We start from the raw sequence: 23,114 nt of genomic DNA, 5'->3' as shown, positions 1-23,114 counted from the left end.
GAGACGCGGGCCACGGTCCCTCCCCTACCCTGGAGCCTCGGGAAGAGGAAGTGGACACTTGAGCAGGAGCTTGGAATGCCCCCTTCCCTTTATCTGAGCCCTCAGCCCGGGAATGCGGCGCGGGGTGTGCAAGACTCCACTCAGCACCGCGTCTCCTCCCTTGGCCGCCCGCGACACCTCTCGCCGCTGACAGCTGCGGCGCCTGGGCGCAGGGCGGCCTCGGGCCCTCCCCCACCCCCCTCATCGCCCCCTCAGCCTCCGCCCTCGGCGTAGTTCCCAACCGGGGAAGAAAGGAGGGCTCGGCGGAGGAGCTCCGTCCCATCCGGTCCCCGATCGCCGGAGCCCCCCGGGGCTGCAGAGGGCCCCAGCCTTGCAGGGAGCCCCTCCCCCGGGCAGCCACTGCAGCGTGGCTGGGCTCCGTGGGGGGAATACTAAGGAGCGGCACGCCGGGAGCAGCCCCGGTGCGGGAGCGCGCGGCGAGGGGCGGGAGCGGCCCCCGGAGCCGTAGCCGCTCGACCGCCGCGTCCCTGCCCCTCTTCTCGCCAGGCACTAGCCGCTGGAAGCGGGCGGGCAGAAACCCTCATCCTTCGCCTTGGACCCACTCCACTCTCTCGCCGGCCTGGTCTGCCTCCCGGGGCTTGGTCCCCTGCACCAGAAATAGCCGCGCGGTGCCTCCATCCTGCTGCACCACCAATCCCCAGCTATCGACCCCGCTTAGAATTCCCCTACCGAGCTCTGCCCTGCCTGGAAAGATGTGCCGGGCTCCGTCCCACACGTGAACCCAGAGATCTGAGGCTTGGTCCTCACTGCTCCCCCTCTCCGGTCCAGCCAGACTCTAATGTAGGATGTGCAGATTCCTTGGAAACCTGTTCTCTGCCCTGCAAAGGTTTACTGCCCAAGGTTCCCTCCTCCTGACACTGGAAAAGTGACTGCTCATGCCCCCGCACCCCCTCCCCGCGAGTTTCTGCGTCCAAGGGGCCTCTGAGGCCCCCCACCCTACCCTGCCCCCTCTCTCCTTTGACATTTCCAGAAGCTGTTTTCCTAACCCTCTCCCCAGTTCTGGTTATTTATCCTCTGAACCTTTCAAGTGTGCAGGCAGCCTCTGGGTGGGAATCCCAGCCTCAGGCCTTGCTTACTGGCTCAGCGACTTTGGGCAAGTTACTTAACCTCTCCCTTTCCTCCTCTGTAAAAAAGAGATAAAAATACTTCCTTCCCTGGCTGGGTTGTTGTGAGATTAAATAAGAGCCATGTATAAATGGAGCAGTTTAGCCTGGTGCCAGGAGCATAGTAATCACTGAGTAAAGAGTCGCCACACTGCTGGGCTGACGCTTGGCTGAAAGGAACCTGCTTCTGCAACTGAACACCAGTGGGCTCTCATCCCCTTTGTCCTGGGCCATGTGACCCTGGGAGCTGACCGACTCCCTCCACCCCCAGCTCCCACAGAGACAATGGGTGTAAAAAGACTCAGTCTGTGAAACACCATCCAGACTCAAGTGTCCGTCCGGAGAGACAACCCCTGGGAAGGCCCAGACCTTAGAAGGCAGGAGATTCGAGGTAGTTTGCTCTCTACTGTTATCACCCCACTTCCAAGAAGTTAGCTGCAACAAGGCTGAAGCACAAAAGGGAAATTGAGTCTGGAGAGGCCTGGATCTGGCCTCCCAACAACTCCTGGGGAGGAGTGGTGCTAAAGGACTGCGAACTTGTGGGCAACAGGGCATCCTGCCTTGGGAGGTGGAATGAGAAGCGGCAAGAGAATCATCTTATTGCCTTTATTCCGCTGACGGCCCAGCTGGCCCCACTGCAGGGCACAGGGCCAAGCTTTTACACACTCACTCATGCTCTCTGTGCAGGCCAGTGCGTGCACACACACACACACACACACACACACATACACACATCCAATCTCTGGCTCTGAGAGTCAGTCTCTGGGGTTGGGGGCAAGGGGCTGCTCCTCAGCCTGCCCCTGCCTGCCCTTTTATGACAGCACCAAGGGCGGGGGTGGGGCAGGGCCCTCAGCCCCCAGAACAAGTCCCTGTGCAAACTGGAGGTGCCAGCTGGCTTTGGGATGGGGGTGTCACATTCCCCCATTCCCAGAGTCCCTCCTCCAGTTTCTGAGGGAGGGACTGCTCTCCACCTACCTGGGGGGCCAGACCCCTGCCAGGGCTGGGCCCTATGGAGCCCAGGCTTATCCCCCACCTGACGGTGCCAGGACCTCCAGCACTGAAGAACAGCCAAGTCTGAGGTGGTGGGGATTCCCCCACTGGAGAGCAGGAAGGCCTGGGCCCCGAGGGGCTTGGAAGGGGTCATCACCCCCTCTCCTAATCCATCTTCAATATGAAGAGGTTTGGGGCACACTTCCTGGGGAGGGAGCACTGGCCTGGAGGTGAAGTCCCAGCTTGGGCCCTCCCCAAACCTCCATCTTCTGGGCCACAGCCTAAGGCCAGGCATCCAAAAGTCCACACGTCCAGCCGGCTGGTCAGAGTCCCTGCACAGTCGTTGGGGGGGGGAGCACCCACCCAGTGGGGGTCGGGTGTCAGACCTGCACAGGCAGTGTCTGGTTCATCTGCAGGCGCATGTCCTGGATACTGCTGAGGATCTTCTTCTGGTGGCCAGCCAAGGTGACCCCGATCCGGAGCAGGTCTCTGCAGAAGGGCCAAGGGCAGGGTCAGTTCCTCCCCTCCCACCTGCCACTCTGGACCCAGCTCAGAGCCCCCTGCCCTGCCCCTCCAAACGTGAGGCATACTCACTCTGCGGTCATCTGGGCCACCAGGTCAAAGGATGCAAACCCCGCGCTGACGAAGCTCTCCTTGTACCGCCCCATCTTGATGGCGTCCAGCCAGTCACCAACTGTCGTGAAGGTGGTGTAGTCCGGGACCGTGCGGTCCAGGAGGGGTTGTGACATGCTGTGGGGAGAAGAGAAGGACCTGAGTCCTGATGTCAGGGGAAGCAGGGGTAGGGCCGCTGGCTCGAGAGCAGGATGGGAACAAAGGCAGAGGCACTGACCCAGACTGGGCACTGGCGATGACTTTAAGGCTGGCGGCGTTGCGGATGAGCTTATCCAGGGTGTTGACAATCTGGGAGAATTTGGGCCTGAGGTTCCGGTCCCGCACCCAGCAGTCCAGCATGAGCTGGTGCAGCGCAGTGGGGCAGTCCATGGGTGGGGGCAGCCGGTAATCCTGCTCCACGGCATTGATGACCTGAGCCAAGGGCAGGGAGACCCAGAGTGAGCCTCCACTCCACTCCCCAGCCAGCTCCAACCCACCCGAGCGCTCTGGCTGGCCCCACTCACATCCTGGTTGCTCATGTCCCAGTACGGTCGCTCGCCGTAGCTCATGACCTCCCACATGACGATTCCATAGCTCCAGACATCACTAGCAGAAGTGAACTTCCGATAGGCTATGGCCTCTGGGGCGGTCCAGCGGATGGGGATCTTCCCGCCCTGGTTGGGGGGGCACAGGCCCTTCACCCTGGGTCTCGAGGCTGGTCCCCAGCCCCAAGCCCCTGCCTGGTTGGCCCCGCCCCCAGGCTCCCTCCCAGCTGCGTCCTGTACCAGGGAGCTGGTATATGTAGGATCAGCGGGATCATCCTCCAGGAAGCGGGAGAGGCCGAAGTCTGAGACTTTGCAGACCAGGTTGCTGTTGACGAGGATGTTGCGGGCAGCCAGGTCGCGGTGCACATAGTTCATCTCCGACAGGTACTTCATGCCAGCAGCAATGCCCCGCAACATGCCCACCAGCTGGATGACCGTGAACTGTCCGTCGTTGAGCTGGAGGCAACGAGCAGGCTCAGAAAGGGCCCATTGCCTTCTCCTGGCCCAGGGCCTGCCCAAGACCTTGCTGTCTGCCCAGCTGCCCGCCCTCTCCCAGTCCTCCAAGACCTCATCTAGCCCTAGGACCATGTGCAGAGTGCCCTGAGAGTAAGGAAGCTGCTCTCCTGTGGGGCAGGCATCCGTGTACATCATCCCAAGTAACCCCTTGAGGACCCAAAGAGCTCTTATCGCTCCCATCGTACAGCCAAGGCAGCTGCAACTCAGAGAGGTTAAGTAAAGCCTGAGGTTGCACAGGCACTGGAGGCAGAGTCAGAATGAGGACTCTGGTGTTTCTGGGTCTGAAGGCCCCAGCAGTTTTCTTGCATCACGCCACCGCAGTACATTTGCAGACTTGAATACGGTCTGTCTGACTTGCCCAACCCAGCTCTCTGTGGGGGGGGAGAAGGAGGAGGAGGAGAGAGGGAGGGGCCCAGGCCCTGCTCTTACCCGGAGGAAGGAGTCCAGGGCGCAGTTCTCCATGAACTCAGTGAGGATCATGACTGGCCGGCTTTTGGTGACCACACCCTCCAGGCGGATGATGTTGGGGTGGTCAAACTGACCCATGATGGAGGCCTCGCTGAGGAAGTCCCGCCGCTGCCTCTCTGTGTAGCCCACCTTCAGCGTCTTGATGGCCACAAATACCTCCCGGCGGCCAGGCTGTTTCAGCCTACCCCGGCACACTTCCCCAAACTCCCCTGCAGGGTAATGGCACAGGGAGTAAGCTATTTCTTTCTTTTTTGTTTTTAAGGGCTGCACCCACAGCATATGGAAGTTCCCAGGCTAAGGGTCGAATTGGAACTGCAGCTGCTGGCCTACGCCACAGCCACAGCAATGCCAGATCCAAGCTGCGTCTGTGACCTACACCACAGCTCATGGCAGCACCAGATCCTTAATCCGCTGAGTGAGGCCAGGGATCAAACCTGCATCCTCAAGGATACTAGTTGGGTTCGTTACTGATGAGCCACAATGGGAGCTCCAGGAGTAAGCTATTTCTGTTCCCTCCCCTGGGGTACCAGCCAGCCTCTACTCCCCACTGTGCCTGGAGGGGGGGACTCACCAGCTCCAATCACCTCCTCGATCTTGACACAGGACACATCGATCTCCTTGGCAAATTCCCGTACGGCCTCATTAGGGTCTTCGTAGGTAAAAGGGTCGATATAAACCTTCATTCCAGGAGCAACTAGAAAAAGAAAGGGTGGGCGTGAGGGGAGCCAGATCCCTGGGCTGGGAGGGAATTCTGTGACCTGGGATACTGCCCTAGGCTCTCCAGGCTGGTAGGGGCACATTCCCAACCTCCCTGCTAAGCCTGCTTCAGCCTCTCTGTTGAAGCTGGAATGCCTCTCTCTGCACCCTGCCACCATCCCCTTGTGAGAGCCATTATCCGAAAAGCCTAGACATGGGATTCTTCTTCTTCTTTCTCCCTCACTTCTCATCACCTCAAAACCTCTTTTAGATTTGTCCCTCCCGTCATTCCCATTGCCCTGACCTTGTCCAGGCCTTCAACACCCAGACTATTGCAATAGCCTCCCGGCTGGGCTCTCTGCCTCTGGACTTTTCTCACCAATCTAGCCCACATACCTGTCTGCCTACAACAATACTTCATTGTATTGCTCCCCAACTTGAGAGCCTTTCAGATTACCTAGGGTGCAGTCAAGTCCAAACTCCTCTGCCTGCCTTTCACGACCCTCCAAGGACTGGCCGCAGCTACCCAGGCTAGCCTCCCAGCAGCTGTCAAACCAGTCTTCTCACTGCCCCCACAGTTGGGCACCCTCCCCACCCCACCCACTACCTTCCAGAGGCTCCTCTAGCCAGGAATGCTTTCCCCCACCTCTCTAAACCCTGCTTCTCCCACCTGGTTCAGTTCAGCCCAGGGCCGCCTCCTCCAGGAAGCCTTCCTCTTCTCTGAACTCTTTCTGCCCTTTGTAATAGGAACACCCGGCTTAACACTTAATTGTTCTCTCATTGTTTCCTGTGTGTACATATCTTGTCTCTCTCACAAGACTAACTGCCCCTGAGGACAGGGGTCACTTCTCATTCATCTCCGGGGCCAGCAGGAGTGAAGTAGGAGCTCAGGAAATGGCTCTTAATTGGAAGCAGGAGGGGATAGCCAGGGTGCGAGTACAAGGAATGAAGTCCCAGGCAAAGAAAGAGGTGTCTCCAAGCCCTGCAGGGACCTAGGGAGCTTCGGGGTCGGGGGGCGGGGGATGAGGAGGCAAACTCACTGTATTGCTGCAGCTTCTCCGTGTACTCCGAATCGGGGCCATGCCGCTGCTTCCTGGAGGGAGGCAAGGTGGAGAGGAGGCCTGAGACAAGTCCAACAGCTCCCTTTGTTCAGGAGCCCTGGGCTCACAGGAGGGGCGGAGTGCACAGGGGACGGCCCAGTGTCCAGTCCCTGTGGTCAGGGCTTACAGCTGCCACTGGGGTCTCTGGGCAAGGGGCTCAGTGGCTTGGTTCCTAAGGGAATCTGCCCGTAGATTCAGGGGACAGGGAGGGGACATAGGTGTGGACTGGAGAGGGCCTTTCCAGCAGGCACAGCCTGGCCTAGGAAGGCTGTGCTTCTGGGTTTGATATGGGCAAAGGTTCACCTCCTTGGCGAGGGGGCTCTAGGGCGCTAAAGGGAAGCTCTAGTCTCAGCTCCTGGGCCTGGAAGTACCTGAGGCAGACAACAGCAATGACCACGACAGCCACCACGAAGACAAGCCCGGCCGTGGCAGAGCCCACAATGAGCGGGAGCTGCTCCTGCAGCTGCTGGGCACCGGAGCCTGGAGATGGAGAGGGACAGGTGAGCAGAGGGGTGTGGGCGGGGGCAGGGACAGGTGCCGGGGTCAGGGGGCAGGGGTGTATGTGTACCTCTCTCGCTTGTGGTCTCAAACTCAGCCGGGCGGCTGTACTGCCCATAGCCAGCTACGGTGCGGGCACGGACCTGGACCACATAGCGGGCGTCAGGCCGCAGCCCGTCTAGCTGCACGGAGTTCTTCTGGCTGGTCACTGTGGAGGCGATGCCCTCGCTCTGCAACACCGGGAGGAAGGCCGAGGCTCAGTGGGTCTGACGCCCAGCGGCCGCTGCCCATCCCCTGGGCTGCCCTGTGGCCCCCTCAGGACCCAAGGCTTGGTTCCCAAGGGCCCCTGACACTATCTGGGGGAATCTTCTTGTCTCAAGGTCTCCTCCTGCTCCTTGAGGTGCCGACCTTCTCAAAGTACTTCATCTCGTAGTCCAGGATGACTCCGTTGGGCCGCTCTGGGGGCGTCCAGGACAGGGTCAGGCTGCTCCCGGAGCTGCTGTGCAGGTGTAGCGTAGGCACTTCAGATGGAGCTGGAGGAAGAGTGGGGGGCTCACCATGGGCTCCTTGGGCCCTGGCATCCTTTCCAAGGACCCAGGTCCCATGGGACCCCTGGTGGTCCATCGGCAGGCCCTGGGCAACCCCAGCTCTGTGTGGGGGAGGGTGACCTAGGCCCTCCCCTCCCATGTCCCCTCCTCACCAGCCTGGTTGGTGGTGATATTCACAGCCGCGTATCGAGGAGGCAGAGGGCTCTTGCCCGAGACACCGTTGACCGCTTGCACCTCAAAGGTGTAGCGCGTGTGGGCCAGCAGGTGGCTGATGTGGACCCGGCGCTCTGTCAGGCCCAGCTGCCGAGGCACAAACTCCACATTGTCATCGCAGCGCGAGCAGGTCATGGCACCCCCGGCCCCGGGGCTCCCATGGCACTTCTTGCAGATGACGTTGTATAGGAGGTCGTCCCGGCCACCCAGGTCCCGGGGCTCGCTCCACTCGAGGATCAGCGTGGTCTCATTCACATTGGAGATCACACCCCGGGGGGGAGACGGCACCGCTGTGGGGAAGGTGGTGGGAGAGGGCGGTGAGCTAGGGCCCTGGGACCACCCTCTGCCAGGGTTCCTGCACATCCTAAACTGCTCCCTACCTGCTTGGCTTTGCCTCTGCTTTAATAAGCAGAATACCTCTCCTACCCTTCTTCACTGGCCGGACTTCTATGTGGCTTTTAAGGCTCCACTTGAGAGGTCACCTCCTCTTGGAAGCCTTCCTTGATTCAGCCTCTAGCCACCCTCTGCACTTCTGTAACAATTCCTGGGCATCCCTCCAGCCCAGCACTTAGCACATTACATGGTCATTATCTGTTTCCACATCTGTTTCTCCCACTAGGTATGAGCTCCTAGGATAGTGACTGTATCTTCTTCTCCTTCACATCCCTGGCGCCTGACAGTACCTGGCACCAAAGGCCAGAGCAGAGAGAAAGCAGGACACCAGGCTGCCCCAGGACTGTGAGGCTCCCCCTATGGTTAGAGTTGGACCCAAAGAATAGCAGTTTTAGACAAAGAAACAGGGAACTGGAGGGTCCCAGCCAGTTCCTGATGCCCAGCTAGGAGTTAGCGGGAGCTTATTCAATGTTGATGGAAGGGCTAAGCCTTTTAGTTCACCAGGATTCTGACTCAGAGCCGGTCACTTCCCACTTGTGCCACGTTAAGCCCAACATCTAACACACACACACACACACACACACACACACACACACACACCCCGAGCCTCAGTTTCCCCATCTGGAAAGCAGAGATATTCATAGAGACTGTTCATAGAGGCCGGCTGGTGGAGGGAAGGCCTGGAGTGGGAGGACACGAGGACGCGAGTTCACTCACTGGTACAGGCAGCATCTGCAGAGTCAGAGTCTGCGCGGTAGAAGTTATTGTGGCAGGTGCAGATGCTGGCGGCTGGCGCGGTGGTGCGGCTGTTGGGAGGGCAGGGGAGGCAGGGGCCCTCTCCCTGCTTTGCCTTGTAGCTCCCAGGAGGACAGGCTGCAGGGGAAAAGAGGATGGACGGCTTACCTCCCTTCCCCGAATACACCAATCCTCCACACCTCCGTGGGAATCTGGCCCTTCCCCAGCAGCAGTCTTGGCCCCTCCACCTCCCAGACTGTGGGGACCGTGCTGGTATTGCCTAACTCCAGCTGGAGCTACAAAAGGCCCTTTCGCCCTGTGGAAACCCCACGTCAGCAGATTCCTCCCCGCCCCTGCCCCCCGCCCGCCACCCCCAACCCTGAGGCCTCAGGAGGAAGACGTCAGCTCCATCACCTGGACAACCTGGGCTTGTCAAGGCAGGGAAGAGAGACAGGAGGAGGAAGAAGAGGGGGATGGGAGAGACCACTCGGGGGGCTGGCAGCACCCTGTATTCTGCTGGGATGCCCCCACCCCTCCCTGAAGCTCAAGGATAATTATTCCTTAGGACCTGCAAGGGCACTGGAGAACTGCCGGGGGCAGGGGTAGGGCCTCTGAGTCTCACAGCCAACCTCTCCCCACTCACCAGGAGCAAGACAGCAGCTCCCTTCTGCCCTTGGGCAGGGGTGGGGGCTAAGGAGGGTTGAGAAAAGGAAAAAAGAAAGTGGGTGGGAAGGCTGGGGTCACCTGGAGTTCAGAGGCCTCGGAGATCCCACAGGGGGAACCTCAACCCCCAAAGGGAGCCCAGAGCTCGGCGCCTGAACATCCTTTCAGCTCTTCTATCTCTTCTCCTGCCACCTACATGGCCTGGGCTCTGTAGATTCCTCATATCTACAATGGCCACGTAATTTATTATTCACACTGGAGTATTTTGAGAGTGAAAGTGGGCACTAGTAGTAATCATGTTAGCATGATGGACAAAAACCGGGGCTTCCCCGGACACGCTCAAGCCCTGGTCACCCTGTCCATCTAGGACTGCCTTTGGGGAGATCTTCTGGAGTGTGAGATGCCCAGAGGTGGGGCTATGTCCTTCTCTGGGGTTTAATCTCCCCTGACTAAGGTGATAGTCCATCCGCGCTCTTTTGAGCCAGTGGGAGAGGGGGCAGGGGCCAGGCCAGCCTGGTTGCCATGGGAACCAGCATGCATTTCCTGCCAGGGACCTGCAGAGTGTTAGCCCCTCTTCAGGCTGTCAGGCTCATCACCCCCACCCCCTTTCTCCACTTAGGAGGAGGAAGTCTAGGGGCAGGTTCCCATAGAGAAGCTGAGAGGGGCCAGGCAAGGCACTGTTCACCTTTGCAGGATAACACCCAATGCTGGGCCTCACTGCCAGGTTGGGCCGCCAGCCCCTTCACACCGAGGGCTGTGCTAAGAGCCAGCTCCCACCCCTCAGAGCTATGGGCTGCAAGCGCCAGGGGGCGAATCAGGCAGAGGGACAGAAGACAAGGCTCTCGGCACCTTGGCCTGCAGGGTACAGTGCTAGATGAGGCTGTCAGCCCAGCTCCTGCGTTCCCAGCTGTGAGGCCTGGAGCACAGAACCTTCCTGAGGCTCAGTTTCCTTATTGGCAAAACAGCGGAGGTAACTGGAATCCACCTTGCACTGTTGGGGTGAAGCTCAGAGGAGAGAACCTCTTGCGAACGGGTGCGAGAGCCGGGAAGTCTAGTATCTTGTGAGGTCTTAGGAGTCTTGGCAAGACATCAGAGACAGGCCCCCTAACCAGCTCGTGTATGAAACAAAGACAAAACAATCCCTGTCTTCCATGCATCCCAGGGCTCCGGAGAGTCACAGCTGACACTTCCATGTGCTGTGCTCCCCAGGTGCTGGGCGCTGTTCCAAGGGCTCCCAAGCATCGACTCCCTCGGGCCCCACTACGACACCATGAAGGACTCCCCAGGAGGGTCTCCACCTTGCATGTGAGGAAACCAGGGTTCAAAGAGTGAAGCAACTTGCCCAAGGTCTCACAGGTGGTAAGTGGCAGAGTCAGGACTCAGGACTTCAGAGACAGGGTCTCTAACCTCGTGCTTAAATATTGCCTCTCAAGATGTAGACAAACCTCCCCAGGTCAAAGGGCCAGCACGAGGTGCCGGCAGCTCTGGGGCCCATCTCCTACAGCCAGGGTGAAACGTACGCTTGAGGCTGGACAAGAGGGCATCTCTGCTAGCCTCCTGAGGCTCTGAGCAGATTCTCCAGCTGCCTCCTTGTCAAGGGCCCTCCTCTCTCTTTAGTTTCATTATCTTCTTCTATTTTATTTTATTTTTTGTCTTTTTGCCCTTTTCTAGGGCCACTCCCATGGCATATGGAGGTTCGCAGGCTAGGGGTCTAATCGGAGCTGTTGCCTCTGGCCTACGCCAGAGCCACAGCAACGTGGGATCCAAGCCGAGTCTGCAACCTACACCACAGCTCACGGCAATGCCAGATCCTTAACCCACTGAGCAAGGCCAGGGATCAAACCCACAACCTCATGGTTCCTAGTCGGATTCGTTAACCACTGCACCATGACAGGAACTCCCATTATCTTCTTTTACATTCTGGTGTCTGTCCTCACTTCCTCTCATCTCGCTCCCTGCACCACAGTCTCTGCACCTGACACCCCTCTTCCCTTTCCTCCTCTGCCTGAGACCTGAGGCCAGACTGCCTCATCTGGCAGGTAGGAAGTGATGGCTAGGGGGTAGTGGGTGACTATGGCCCAGACCCTCCCCACCCCTAGCCAGTCCCCACTCACGGCGGCACTGGGACTCCTTGGCAGCTGGTTCGTGGCCGGTGGCACAGGTGCAGGCGCCCACAGGCACCATCCACTCCCCATCACCGTTGCAGTAAAGCTTGAGTGGCACCGACACCTCCACAGCGTTGGCAATGCACGTGCCGGGGGCAATGACCAGGGAGGTGGGCTCAGCCCCAGTGAGTGTCTCGGGGAAGAGCGCGAAGCCGGCAGTGGTGGACGCGCACTTCTTGTAGAAGGCACGCACGGAGATGAGGGACATGCAGGCGCCCTGGTCCTGGAAGGCCAAGTAGAAGCCGGCCTTGGAGAGCGGCCCGAAGCTGCGCACCTTGGTGTTGACACGGCCGGCATCGAGCCGCGAGAAGCTCTCATCGGGCGCGATGGTGTCCACCTTCACATAGGGGTTCTCCATCCAGAAGGGGGAGGAGGCCGAGGCCACGTCACTGTCAGCCTCGTAGTAAAAGAGGTTGAAGGTCTCCTTGCAGGAGCCAGGGATGTTGGGGATGCTGTTGCAGTCACGCACAGTGAACTTGAGCTCCACGTAGACCCGCTGCACATCCCGCCGCCAGATGAACCCTGTGCGAAGCCAGTTGTTCTGGCTTGACTCACGCACGTTACACACCTGGTAGGTGCGGATGGGGTTCATGGCCTCGTCGTAGCCGCTCACCTCTTCCCACTGTGCAGGCAAAAAAGACAGAGAATGAGCAGCAGCATTTGCCAGGAGCTTATCACCTGCCTGAATCTGCTCGATTTAGTTCACAGAGATGCTTCTGTGATGGAGTGGCTGAGCATACGGACTACAAGCGTACAAATCCCAGTTCTCTGCTTGCTGTGTGACTACAGGTAAGTCACTTAACTTCCCTGGGCCTCTGCTTCCCCATCTGTAACATGCTAAGAATAAAGATGTATAAGGAATACATGCCTTTAAGTGAAAAAGTGCTGGGGGTGCACTCAGAATGGGGCACTTGCTAAGTACTATGTGAGTATTAGCTATAATATTGATTATCTTTATGCCTCAGTTTCATTGTCTATCAAATGGGGCTGAGTGAAAGTAAATGAGGCTGTGAGGAATTAAATCGGTTTAATATATGTAATGTGCTTGCAACAATGCCTTGCGTAGATAGAGCAAGCATTCAAGAAATGTTGGTTACCACTATTACTATTTCACAGATCCTTTTTTTTGTCCTTTTTTTTTTTTTTCCAGGGCCGCACCCAAGGCATATGGAAGCTCCCAGGCTAGGGGTCGAATTGGAGCTATAGATGCCAGCCTACACCACAGCCACAGCAACGCCAGATCGAAGCCACGTCTGTGGCCTACACCACAGCTCACAGAAATGCCAGATCCTTAACCCACTGAGCAAGGCCAGGGATCAAACCTCTGTCCTCATGGATGCTAGTCAGATTCATTTCCACTGAGCCACGACGGGAACTCCCCACAGGTCCTTAAGAAGGTATATCTGCTGTCCCCACTCCAGAAAAGGGGAAGCCAAGACTCAGAAAGACAGGGACTTGCCCAAGATCACAGAGTCAGGCCTGGTGACTATAGTGCCACCTAAACCCCCCCTGTGTTCTAGAACTTAGCAAGGTTATGAAGGCCATCTAGGGAAGTTAATTAGAACATTTTAGAGATGTCGGGGCTATAGGAATGTAACAGTCAAGAAACAGAGGTAAGAAAGGTAAACAGTCTTACTCAAGGTCACACAGCAAATTAGAGACCTGGAACCCAGGTTTCCTCGTTCCCAAGCCAGCGCTCTTCTTAAGAACCCAGGAAGGAGGGAGATGGTCGGACAGACATGCAAAGGGCTGTCAGGTAGGAGAGGGTTGGGAATAGACTGAAGACAGCCTGCGGGGTGGGCAGAGGGAGAATGGGGCAAAGATGGTGTATAGGTGGGAGGGGGACAGAGGCAGGCTGAGGGCGAGAGATGAAAACACAGAGATGCCCCATCAGGCAAAGGAGGAAGGGGACGGGTGAAGAGGACGGAGATGCCACAGGAGGTGACACTGACAAGCAGGAGCAAAGGCAGCCCTTCTCCAGCCTTGGCGACCAACACTTGGAAGAAGTGTTGGGGAAGTCTTACCCCACTCTCTGGATGAGATGTCCACGCCAACTCAGATGTCACCCACTTTGTATCCATGAGGGTCTCTGGGGGAGCAACAGAAGACAAATGTCAGAAATAAAGCTCAGGATGAAGAGAAAGAGGAGGTTGCCCAGGAAAGGCCAGGATGCCAGAAATCGAGTCCCACCAGGTACCCCACCCCACCCCCCCAGGTCCCAAAGTCCTCACTCAGCTCCTCTGGCACAGAGAAGACCCTGCAGCTATCCCCAAGATGTCTTGTCAGGCCAGTTGGGAGTGGGTGTCAGCTGCTGACCCCAGGTCTAGATTAATGAGGCAGGAGCCAGGGCCGGTTCACACACCTACAGGCTCTGCTAATCTCCACACAAAGGGGCTGGCAGGGCCTTTATCCTGGAACAAAGGGCCATGTACTTCAGACCCTTCTGCCCAGGCCTCTCCTGACTCCATTCCCAACACAAAGGCCCAGACCCACACATGCCCAGAAGAAGGCAAGAGCAGTCACAGGCCAGAGCCCCCTCCCACCCAGCCTCCCACTCGACCACCTCTGCGGATGAGGCAGGAATGCTGAAAGTGGGGTGAGGGCCACCAAGGCCCAGAACTGCTCCTTGAGACGTAGTTCAGCTCTTCCTGCAGTCCTTGGATAAAAGCACTGTTGGTACACCCCTCTTACAGATGAGAAAACTGATGCTCAGATACAGTATATATAGGGCCTAAGATAAAACAGCTAGGACTTGAGGTAAAGAGTCGAAAGATGGCTCAAATTCAGGTCTGTCTGACTCCACAACTAACCCCTTAACCAAGGCACTCTGACTGAAGTACGACCCCCTAAAGGGGGAATGGAGAAAGCCTGGAAAGCTCCTCAGCATACTTTAAGTACCAATCAAGCTGTCACCTCCTCCAGGAAGCCTTCCCTGAACCTCCAAGTCAGGGCTGGATGCCTTCTTCTGTGCATCCAAGGCCAAGGGAACTGTCACAGCACTAATCCTGCTCTGAGCTTTGGGGGTGGGGTGGGGGTCTTTAGGTTTCCTTTTGTGGGGCCATAGGAGGGGCCTATGTTTCTGACATAAACTTTTCCCCTTAGGAACCTGGTTCTGGGTTCTGGCTGGATAACTCTCCTCTCTGACAGTATGACCCCAACATCAGACTTAAGAGCAAGAAAGAGGCCCCAACTTCTTTTCTCATAGCCTGGAAGACAGCCAGCAGTTCTCCCCTTGACTATGAGCTGGAATGGGGCAGGGTCACCCCAGAACTTCTGAAGGCCTCTACAACAACAGTGGGGCAGGTTGGGGGGTACCCGGGAAGGGAAAGACCCAAATCACAGGCTCCAGGCTTGTGGCCTTTGTCAGTTTCCTGCAGTCTGAGTCCCAGCCGAAGATGGTGAACCAGGCAACTGTGGCCCCAGGACCTCAAGTGAGGCAAAGGGGGCGGCAAGTGGCAGCCAGGCAGCCTTTCACGTGGGGGAGCGAGGCTCCCTCCTCTTCCTGCTGCAGCAGCTGGTCCCTGGAGGGCCCGGCTGCAGGGTGAGCTAGCCCCGCTTCGCTTCATCGTCGGTGGCCTGACAGGCCCCTCTGGCAGACAGACAGATAGACACAGACATTCAGTAGGGGGGTGGAGGGGGACGGGAGGGAAGGGGGCCGAGGGAAGAGGGACGGCGGCGGCGGAAGCAGGGGCCCAAAGACGGGCAGGGAGGGAGCCGCGCGGAGCAGCGGAGGGTGGGCGGCACCGGAGGACCAGACAGCCGGGATGGCCGGCGGCGCGCTACAAAAGACAGCGAGATGGAGAGACAAGAAGGCCCAAGGAGACAGACACGGAGACGGAGAGGGAGGTTGCCAAGTAGCCTCTTCCCCAGCCAGCAGCCCGGAGTATTCTAGTCCCTGGGAGCCGGCCGAGCCAAGCGCACCCCCGCCCCCCAGCCAGTCCGCCTGCTTGTCTGCCCGCTGCCCGCGCCGCCACCGAGCGGGGCCGGGGCTCCCACCGCTCCCTCGCGCTGCCTCCCTCCTCCCTCTCCCCCACTTCCTTCTGCTCAGCCTGTGCCAAACCCATCTGGAACTGTTTAAACCCAAATATTCAGCCCCCTCCCCCCCTCCAGCCAGATTCCTCCACAGTTTAAAACAAGCCCTGCGCTGGCTCGGCGAGGAGGGAGTGGAGGGAGGGGGAGGGAGTAGAGGGAGGGGGCGGTGGGTGGGGGAGGTTCTTCATTTCTGTTTAATTTCGGGGGAGCGAGAGAGGGAGGGGGCGGGGATCGGCCCTTGGCCATCGCTCAGCCTTGGCCATCGCTCAATCTCGGCACATTTTTCCCATTAATGAGGAGAGGACTTGGATTTCGAGTCATGTGTGCCTGAGGAAGGGCTCCGGTCACCCTGGTGGGGAGGGGGGCTTGCTCTCTAGGGGAGGGGAGGGGCCTGCTCCCTTCAGCGAGAGGGTGACCCTGATGTGCCCGTGTAGGGCCTCAGGAAGAACATGGGGAGGGGGGCTCCCGCAATCCATCTGTCCACTCCAACACAGCCCACCTTATCTCTATGTGTGGTGTGTGTGTGTGTGTGCGCACGTGTGTGCGTGCCATATGCTGAGACAGAGGGCACAGGTATAGGGGACAAGGACAAAAGAGAAATGAGGGAGCAATCTCCAAACTCCCCAGATGCCAACTGCACCCCAACCCACCTCTGTCCCACCACTGACTGCTGGAGGGAAACCAGAGTGGGTGGCCACTCCAGATATGGGGCTCTGTTGGGCAGGGAACCTCATCAATCCCCTCAAAACTAGCAGGGAAGTAGCTACCTGGCCTTTCTGGAACTTTCTGGGACTGGTGCTTCAATGCTCAGAAGGAATGCAACACCCCTTTCAGGTTCTCACAAGGTCATGGGGAATGGCCATGTGGCAGCAGCTGTGTGGCCCTCGCCTGTGAACACACAGACGCACATGCATCACCCAGTTCTCAGTGGCTGGACTCGTTCCCCGCCACTAGGGCCAAAGAGCGACAAGTCACACATATGGTGGACAAAACCACACGAAGCCACAGCCACCCACAGACACACAGAGCCATGGCTTGTCTTTCTCAGACCCACGGACGCATATGGTACAAACAGCTTAGTCTATCTGAGGCAATCATACACAGTGAATCTTTCCTACACACAGATTCGGCTTGCCTTAGGCAAAGACTCCCTCTCACAGCCTTCATATGTGCAGATTTCCTGAGACATATGCATACGCGAGGGCCCATACATCCACAGTGCCTTCACCCTGCGCACCCAACCACCCACTTTTGCCAGCCACAAGTCACAGTCTTGATTGTAGTCAAGTGCAAACACAAACACCAGTTTCTCTGTACAGACGTGGTGACGTGCTCTTACACAGCCACACACAACTAGCTTCGGCTGCACATGCACAGATGCCCATTTGCACTGAAACGTTCCACAGGAGCATGCAGACGAGAATAAGCGTCGATATCTAGAGGTTGTGTAAAGCCTCGGAGGTGCATCCTCCACACATCCCTCTCTCTTTCTCTCTTCCACACACACACACACACACACACACTCTGCAAGCCTTTCTATGAGGCGAGTTTTTTCAAGTGGTGTGGAGGAAGAGTGGGAGAGGGCAGTGTCTAAGAAAGCAGAGGTACTTAAGGGGCAGCCTTGGCCAGAGCCCCAGGGAAGAAACAAGCCCCAGACTGGCTTCCTGTGGCCCTGCCCCAAGCAGGAGCTCCCACAGGTCAAGAGGCTGGGGGTGGGGCAGGGGCATGAAGATGATTCTGGGTGTGTCTGGGTGCAGCCTCCCCAGGTACAGCCCTTGCCCAAGCAGCAGGCCACTTCCCTGCCAGCACAATGGCACCGTCCCAAGCACTGAGCCCTTGCGGGGGAGGGGGGGTGGCATGATGAAGACATTTAGCCTCGGGAGCTTCAGGCAACACTTGCACACACAAGTTGGGGGCCCAGCAGGAGGAGAACATCATGGGCACCCAGCCTGTGTCCGAGGGCCTCACCAGGCCACCCTGTGCAGGGGCACCAGCTGGGAGCCTGCCACCTGCCCTACTGAAGGGCCAGGGGCACACAACTTTGTGGAGCTGCCAGACCTCACAGCATCCCCAAGCCCCAAGTCACACAGAGCACCCCACCCTGGGAACAGGCATGTCAGTGAGACGCAGAGAATCAAAACATCTAGAGACAGAAGCAAGAAGCTACCAACTCACACTCCAGACCAAGGACGTGGAGGTGGCGGGAAAGGTCACGCTCCCCCATCTGGGCCAGCAGAGTGTCAGAGGCAGGAAGACAGAGAGGTAGGGTCTGGGCTAGAAGGTGCACCCTGGAACTCTGCCTGCAAAGAGGGTGAGAAAACTCCTCATGGTCTTGGACTTGGTCCTGCTTCTCCGCTTGGGGTCCCTAAAGAGCCATCGACCCCCAGGGGTCTGTCCTGTCCTCTCTCAGCTTGCGCCTCCCCGCGTGTCACTGTGTGCACACCTGTGGACAACCTGCTCACTCAGGGGGGTGAGCCCAAGGAGAAGGGAGTCTTAGGCAGACCCTACCATGGGACCTGGAAGGCCACCTCTCCCTCCCCCTGTCGTGGCCCCTAGACCCTCCAGTCTGGGATGGAGGGGAGAGGAGTATCTCAGAACCGAGAACACATTTTGTTTTTCATTCTTCCCTTCAGATCGTGGGGATTTATAATTAAATAAACCTGAGAGGGAGGAGAAAGGAGGAAGAAGCACAGGGCAGGGAGCCCAAATGCCTCAGTGCTAAACAGTGCCCCGCACCCCGGTCCTGGTCAGCAAGCCAGGAGGACGAGGAGTCTCTGAGCCCTTCCCTGGGATCCTGGCTGCAGCGGGTCTGACCAGGAGTCTGAGGGCAAAAAGGCCATAGGAGACCCGGTGCCAGGGCCAGCCCTTGGGGCAGGGGGCCTCTCCCACCCCATCAGCTGTCCCCAGCCCCCTCCCCCCACCCCCAGCTGCCCAATCCCGACAAACCAGTTTGACTCAGCACAACAGGCAGGGCTACAATTTTCAAACTATGCAGGCCTGGTGATTCAGCCTCTTCATGCTGTTTAATTAGTCTAAGGCCGGGTGGCAGAGGCCTTGCCCATGGCAGCTTTGGGTTAGCTCGCCACAGTGGCGGCGGCGGCGGCAGCACTTCTGGCTAAAGGGAAAGCAGTGATGGGCAAACTGGTTCCCCCAAATACCTGCCACTCTTCCTTGTCACAGCTCTGAGATGCCAGCTCAAGACAAACAGGGGCGTGGGGGGGGGGGGGCGCCAGAGGCCACTCAAACAAGGAAGGAAGCCACAAAACCCCCAGCTCGTTGTCCCCTCTCAGCTGCCACCTACTCAGTGGTCACTGTCGCTGCCTCTGAGAAAGAGAGGCACGCACACACGGCCTCTCTCCCTCAGGGCTCACTTCCACTGCAGCGGCAACCCAGCTACAGGGCTTGGCTGGGAGAAGACTGACCAGCCCCCAGCTCTTCTGTCTGGTAACTGTTTCTCTTTTCTCAAAAAGGTCTGTCCCCACAGGACTTTACATCCTCTCTGAGGTATAAGGACGCTATGGTTCAGACATCCCTCCTCATCCCAGCCCTGTTCCTGGTCTGCTCACCTATTGGATCCCACTCCCTGGTTTATAGTCCCAAAGGGGAGAATGATCTTGGCTTGGGAGACTGGGGAACACTGCTCAAAAGGATAGTGAGCAACAAGGTGGCCCTGTTGCTCTGGGACTGAGGGTACATTCAAGGGCAATTTGTGTGTGTTGGGGCATGGGGGTGGGGGGTGGGGCGGAGAGTTGGGACTCAATCAGAGGAGAGAGGGGTTTCTTCAACCAAGGAGGCCAAGCAAGGACCTTGGCTCCATCCTCATGGAAAACTGATTATGTGGATGCAGGGTCTTGGTGAAGCCCAAGTGTGTAGGGAGGAAGAGCAACCAGGTGCTAGACAGCGTCTAGTCAATGAGTCCATCAGAGACAGCGGCCACAGCTCAAACCTTGAGCTTAAATATAATGACCCCAGGTGCAAGAGCCTTAAGTTTCCCTAAGGCCAAGGGCAAAACCAATCCTGGCCAAACCAAAGGGAAGACTGGAGCAAAGGGTCAAGATCCTCCACTCATAAAGCTTGGCGGGACCAAAGAGATCTTCAGTGCTGCTGTCCTACCTAGCTTTGTTCCCTGGCCATTGCCCAGGACCCCAAAGTCCACCCATCTCACCATTCCAGCTCTAGGACAGAGATGGGGTACAGGCAGGAGTCCAGGGCAGCTGCCTCCTGCCCCAGCTCTCTTCCTATCCCATCCCTTCCCTCCCAAAGCTTCCTCTAACCTCCCTACAGCAGGGCAAGGGCACACACCAGTTCCACTTCTGGTGCTCCCCAAGGGGCAGATCCTAGGGCAATAATAATAATAATAACAGCTAATCATTGAATAACAATGGCTATGTGTTAAGCACTGGACACACGTTAAGGATCCAATCTTCATAAGAACCTAGGAGGGGGGTGGGTTCCACTGCCATCCCATCTCACAGTGAGGGAAGACCGGAGGGTGGGTAGGTGACCACTGGGCTGGGGTTAGGACCCTGAGGCAGCACCTCTATCTTGCTTTCATTCTCACACTAACTGAACACCCTATGTTCTGAAATATGGCAAAAGTGAAGGAACTCATGAAAGTTACACTTGGGTGACACTGCTACCTTCCTAGGGACACCCCACACCAGCCTGACCTCCCAGTCAGTTCCCAGCCAGCCAGGGAACAGCCCCAGACCCTGCTTCATAGCTGAGGGAGAGAGAGGACAGAAGCCGGGCAATGGCTGCCCCCCCTGCCCCCTTTCCTGGGCTGCTACAGCTCATCAGGCCTCTGCCTCCTGGTCAGCCCCTCTGGTCCTGGACCTGGAGGCCGGCGCTGGCTAGGGTCTGCCAGCTAGGGTCTAGAGGGGCCAGCAGATTGTGAGCGGTGAAAAGGAGGGGAGAGAGGAAGGGAGGGAGGGAGGAAGGAGTGGGTCTTCTCAGGTAGCCCTGGCTCACTTGACCCCACCCTCACCCCCCACCCCCACCCCATCCGCGCCAGCGCTCACCCCACCCCACCCCCCAATAAGGGCTCTGAGGCCTGGCACCCACAGCCCTGTAAGCGCCTGTGCCTGGGTCGCCTCTCCTGGGCTAAGACACAGACCTGGGAACTCCAACAGGCTCCCTCCCTGGCTCACACCCTTAAGGCATTCAACAACAAAGCCTCACACCGGTTTCTCACGCCTGTGATCCTATCACACACATGTGGGTGAGTGTGCGCAAGTGTGGGCGCGACCTCAGTGTGTCTGTCTGGATTTGCATGTGTCCACCCATGTGAATCAGTCTGTCAGCACCAATGGGCTCAGAGAGAAAAGACAGCGGGGGTTCATAGGAATGTTTTGTTTTTTCCCCCTTGGAGAAAATGAGAAAACCCCAGAAGATGCCTTTCTGTCAGAACTCTTTTTTTTTTTTTCTTCCAACCTTTTAGTTTACCAGTTGTAAACAAATGAACAAACCAATCACACAGAATTCATGTATTTGTTCTTTAAGAAAGTGACTAGATCGGTTAAAGACATGAAATTAAATACCGCCTATAATCCAATTGTCCCCCAATTTCTGGGGCGTCCTTTCCCCCACAGGAAGGAAGGTTTTTTCTTCCTTCATTTAATGCCCCCCTCCCACCCAATTGCTGGAAACTCTGTGTGTATCTATTGTTCGTGATGGGTGTCAGTGCCTCTGTCCCCTCAGGCTTGTGTCAAGCGGATGTGTGTGAGCTCTCCCACCAGAGGCAACAACGCTTGGGCAGTTCTTCCAAGCTCAGTCGTCGGGAAGTTGGAGCTACCCCGTCAGCGGCAGTCTGGGCGGGTTTCACAGAACCCGTCTAGAAGCCGGCCTTTCCCCACCGGCTAAGGGTAAGGCACCGGCTCCCGCGTTACCCGGGACAAACCCGACAATCTCAGGGGCTCAGTGGAGACGCGGGGTGCCCCATTATAAGGCGGCGGGGGAGCCGCAGAGCAGTGTGCAACGTTCGTGCACACAGCACCTCTGGTGTAGTTGGCGCTCGGTAAACCGTAAACAATAACAGGCCCCCGCCTCTCCACCCCCGCAGCCATCCCCTGACAAAGCGGGGTGCAGGCACTCGCGCTCTCGCAGTTAACTCCAACGTGTTCCTAACCAACGCCGACCCCCAACCTGGGGAGCCCCGCTTCGCCCCCACCCGCCACAGCCCCGCACCAGCCTCAGAGCCCCCGCTTTTCCTGGTGGGTCGCCCACACTTCCTTGGCTCCGGGAGGCGCCAAGGGCCCCCAGCTCCTCTGCCGTGAGTGCGGGGTCCTCTCACAAAGCTCATAGCCCGGCCACGACTATCGGGGACGCTCGCCCCAGTCGAGCTGCCCGCGATCCCGAACCTGGCGGACCGCCGGCCTCAGAGGCTGCTGGAGCCTCCGAGGCGGCTCCGGGGGCGTCCTCCCCACCCCATCCTCCAGCTCCCGGAGAAGGCGTGAGTGACCGAGCCTCTTCCGACGTGCGCCCGGCCCGCATCGAACCCACACCGCGGCCCCTCCCCGGGCCACGCTACGGCGACCCCGGACACCTTAACCCCTGGACTCGCCCCCCGACGCCACTCACCTTCCAGCGCCCGACAGCCGGTGGGCAGCAGCAGCGGCAGCAGCAGCAGCAGCGGAGAGAGCAGCGGCAAGAGTCCCGGCGGCTGCGGCGGCGGCGGGCGGGCTCGGGCCATGGCCAGGGCGGGCTCCGGGAGCCGAGCCGGGCCGCGCCGGGCCGGGCCGCGCCGGCGGGGCTGCGGACACACGCGGAAAGGTTCGTTCGGTGGGCTCCGAAGTAAGCTTGCGCACGGTCCCAGGAGATCCAGACAAGGAGACGGTGCGATCCAGGAGGGCGGCTCCGGGACCGAGGCGGCACCCTGACCCGGGCGATGCTGGGGGATACAAGCAGGTCGGTCCCGGGGGAATCTGGACGGACCGGTCCAGGAGGATCCGGGGCGCTTGGAGAGCTCGGAGCCAGAGGACTCGGAGAGACCCGCCGGGGCGGAGGGCGCAAGTGATGGCAGTTCGGTGTGCACTGTAATCCAGCGGTCTGCTGCGGGCCCGACTCGGATCCGCGACTCCGGGTGCGCGCGCCGGCCGGGGTCCGAGGTGGGTTCTTGCTGCGCCGCTCACGTACTCACTTCTGCTGTCCCCAGCGCTGGCGCGGCCGCTCTGGGCGAGAGGGGCGGGGCCGGCCTCCTGCCTGTCACCGCCCAGGTCCCGCCCCTAGCCGCTGGCCGCCACTCACGGACCGCCAGGCGCGTTGGTTCGGCCTCGAGAGCACTCTGCAGGAGTTCAGTTGGCGGCGCCTCAATCACGCCCACCCTCAGACTCTCTGAGGCCTGGGGTGGGCGGGGCCAGGGAAAAGATGAATTAGATTGGGCGGAGCGATACTGTCCATCAGAGGGAGCAGAGGGAGAAACCCGCCTCCTGCTGCCCAGTGGCGATTAGTACCCGAACCTGAGTCCGAAGGGGTGCCATCCTCATACAACGAGCCGGGGGCGCCCTCATGTGGCTGTCTTTCCAGGAGCATTTAGACCCTGACTAAACTCAGCTTAGGTACAACCAAGTGGGCGTCCTAGCAACACTTCCCACGCTTGTTTATATATTCATTCATTCATTCAGCTATGTATTTCATCATTCTTTGCGCCAAAGAGTCCAGTAACTTCTGGCCATACAGCAATGGAGAAGACACAGGTTTTCTCTTGGAGCTAGTTTACTGGTGGCAGGAATGAAATCATCACAACAGAGTGTTAACAGGTATTGTTATGCAAGAAGGA

The 23,114-nt window shown here is 58.4% G+C and overlaps 1 protein-coding gene across 4 annotated transcripts; it reads right to left on the bottom strand.

The window, feature by feature from the left end:
- Positions 1 to 1,755: 1,755 nt before the first annotated feature.
- EPHB3 (EPH receptor B3) lies at positions 1,756 to 22,479 on the bottom strand. 4 transcript variants are annotated; one of them, XM_003358733.6, is made up of 16 exons: positions 21,917 to 22,479; positions 13,330 to 13,394; positions 11,255 to 11,927; positions 8,460 to 8,615; positions 7,289 to 7,639; positions 6,997 to 7,121; positions 6,659 to 6,818; positions 6,462 to 6,570; positions 6,031 to 6,083; positions 4,866 to 4,988; positions 4,256 to 4,503; positions 3,551 to 3,766; positions 3,290 to 3,439; positions 3,004 to 3,197; positions 2,748 to 2,903; positions 1,756 to 2,642 (listed from the first exon to the last, which is right to left on the bottom strand). In XM_003358733.6, the coding sequence occupies exons 1-16, from the start codon at positions 22,026 to 22,028 to the stop codon at positions 2,534 to 2,536; spliced, it is 3,000 nt and encodes a 999-aa protein (XP_003358781.3). In that variant the 5' UTR covers positions 22,029 to 22,479; the 3' UTR covers positions 1,756 to 2,533. The 4 variants fall into 4 exon arrangements, with proteins under 4 accessions (XP_003358781.3, XP_084846712.1, XP_005670109.1 ...); XM_084990586.1 differs by lacking the exon at positions 21,917 to 22,479 and adding an exon at positions 13,537 to 15,333; XM_005670052.4 differs by lacking the exon at positions 21,917 to 22,479 and adding an exon at positions 13,869 to 15,333.
- Between the last annotated feature and the right edge of the window lie 635 nt (positions 22,480 to 23,114).

Source organism: Sus scrofa, chromosome 13, assembly GCF_054392235.1.
Source record: "Sus scrofa isolate SSC_HxYL_T2T_F1_AM1 chromosome 13, Sscrofa_HxYL_maternal_Yorkshire_Landrace_v2.0, whole genome shotgun sequence".
Taxonomy (NCBI): Eukaryota; Metazoa; Chordata; class Mammalia; order Artiodactyla; family Suidae; genus Sus; species Sus scrofa.
Note: the sequence above shows the minus strand (reverse complement) of the source record. Positions and strands in the feature narration are given on the sequence as shown.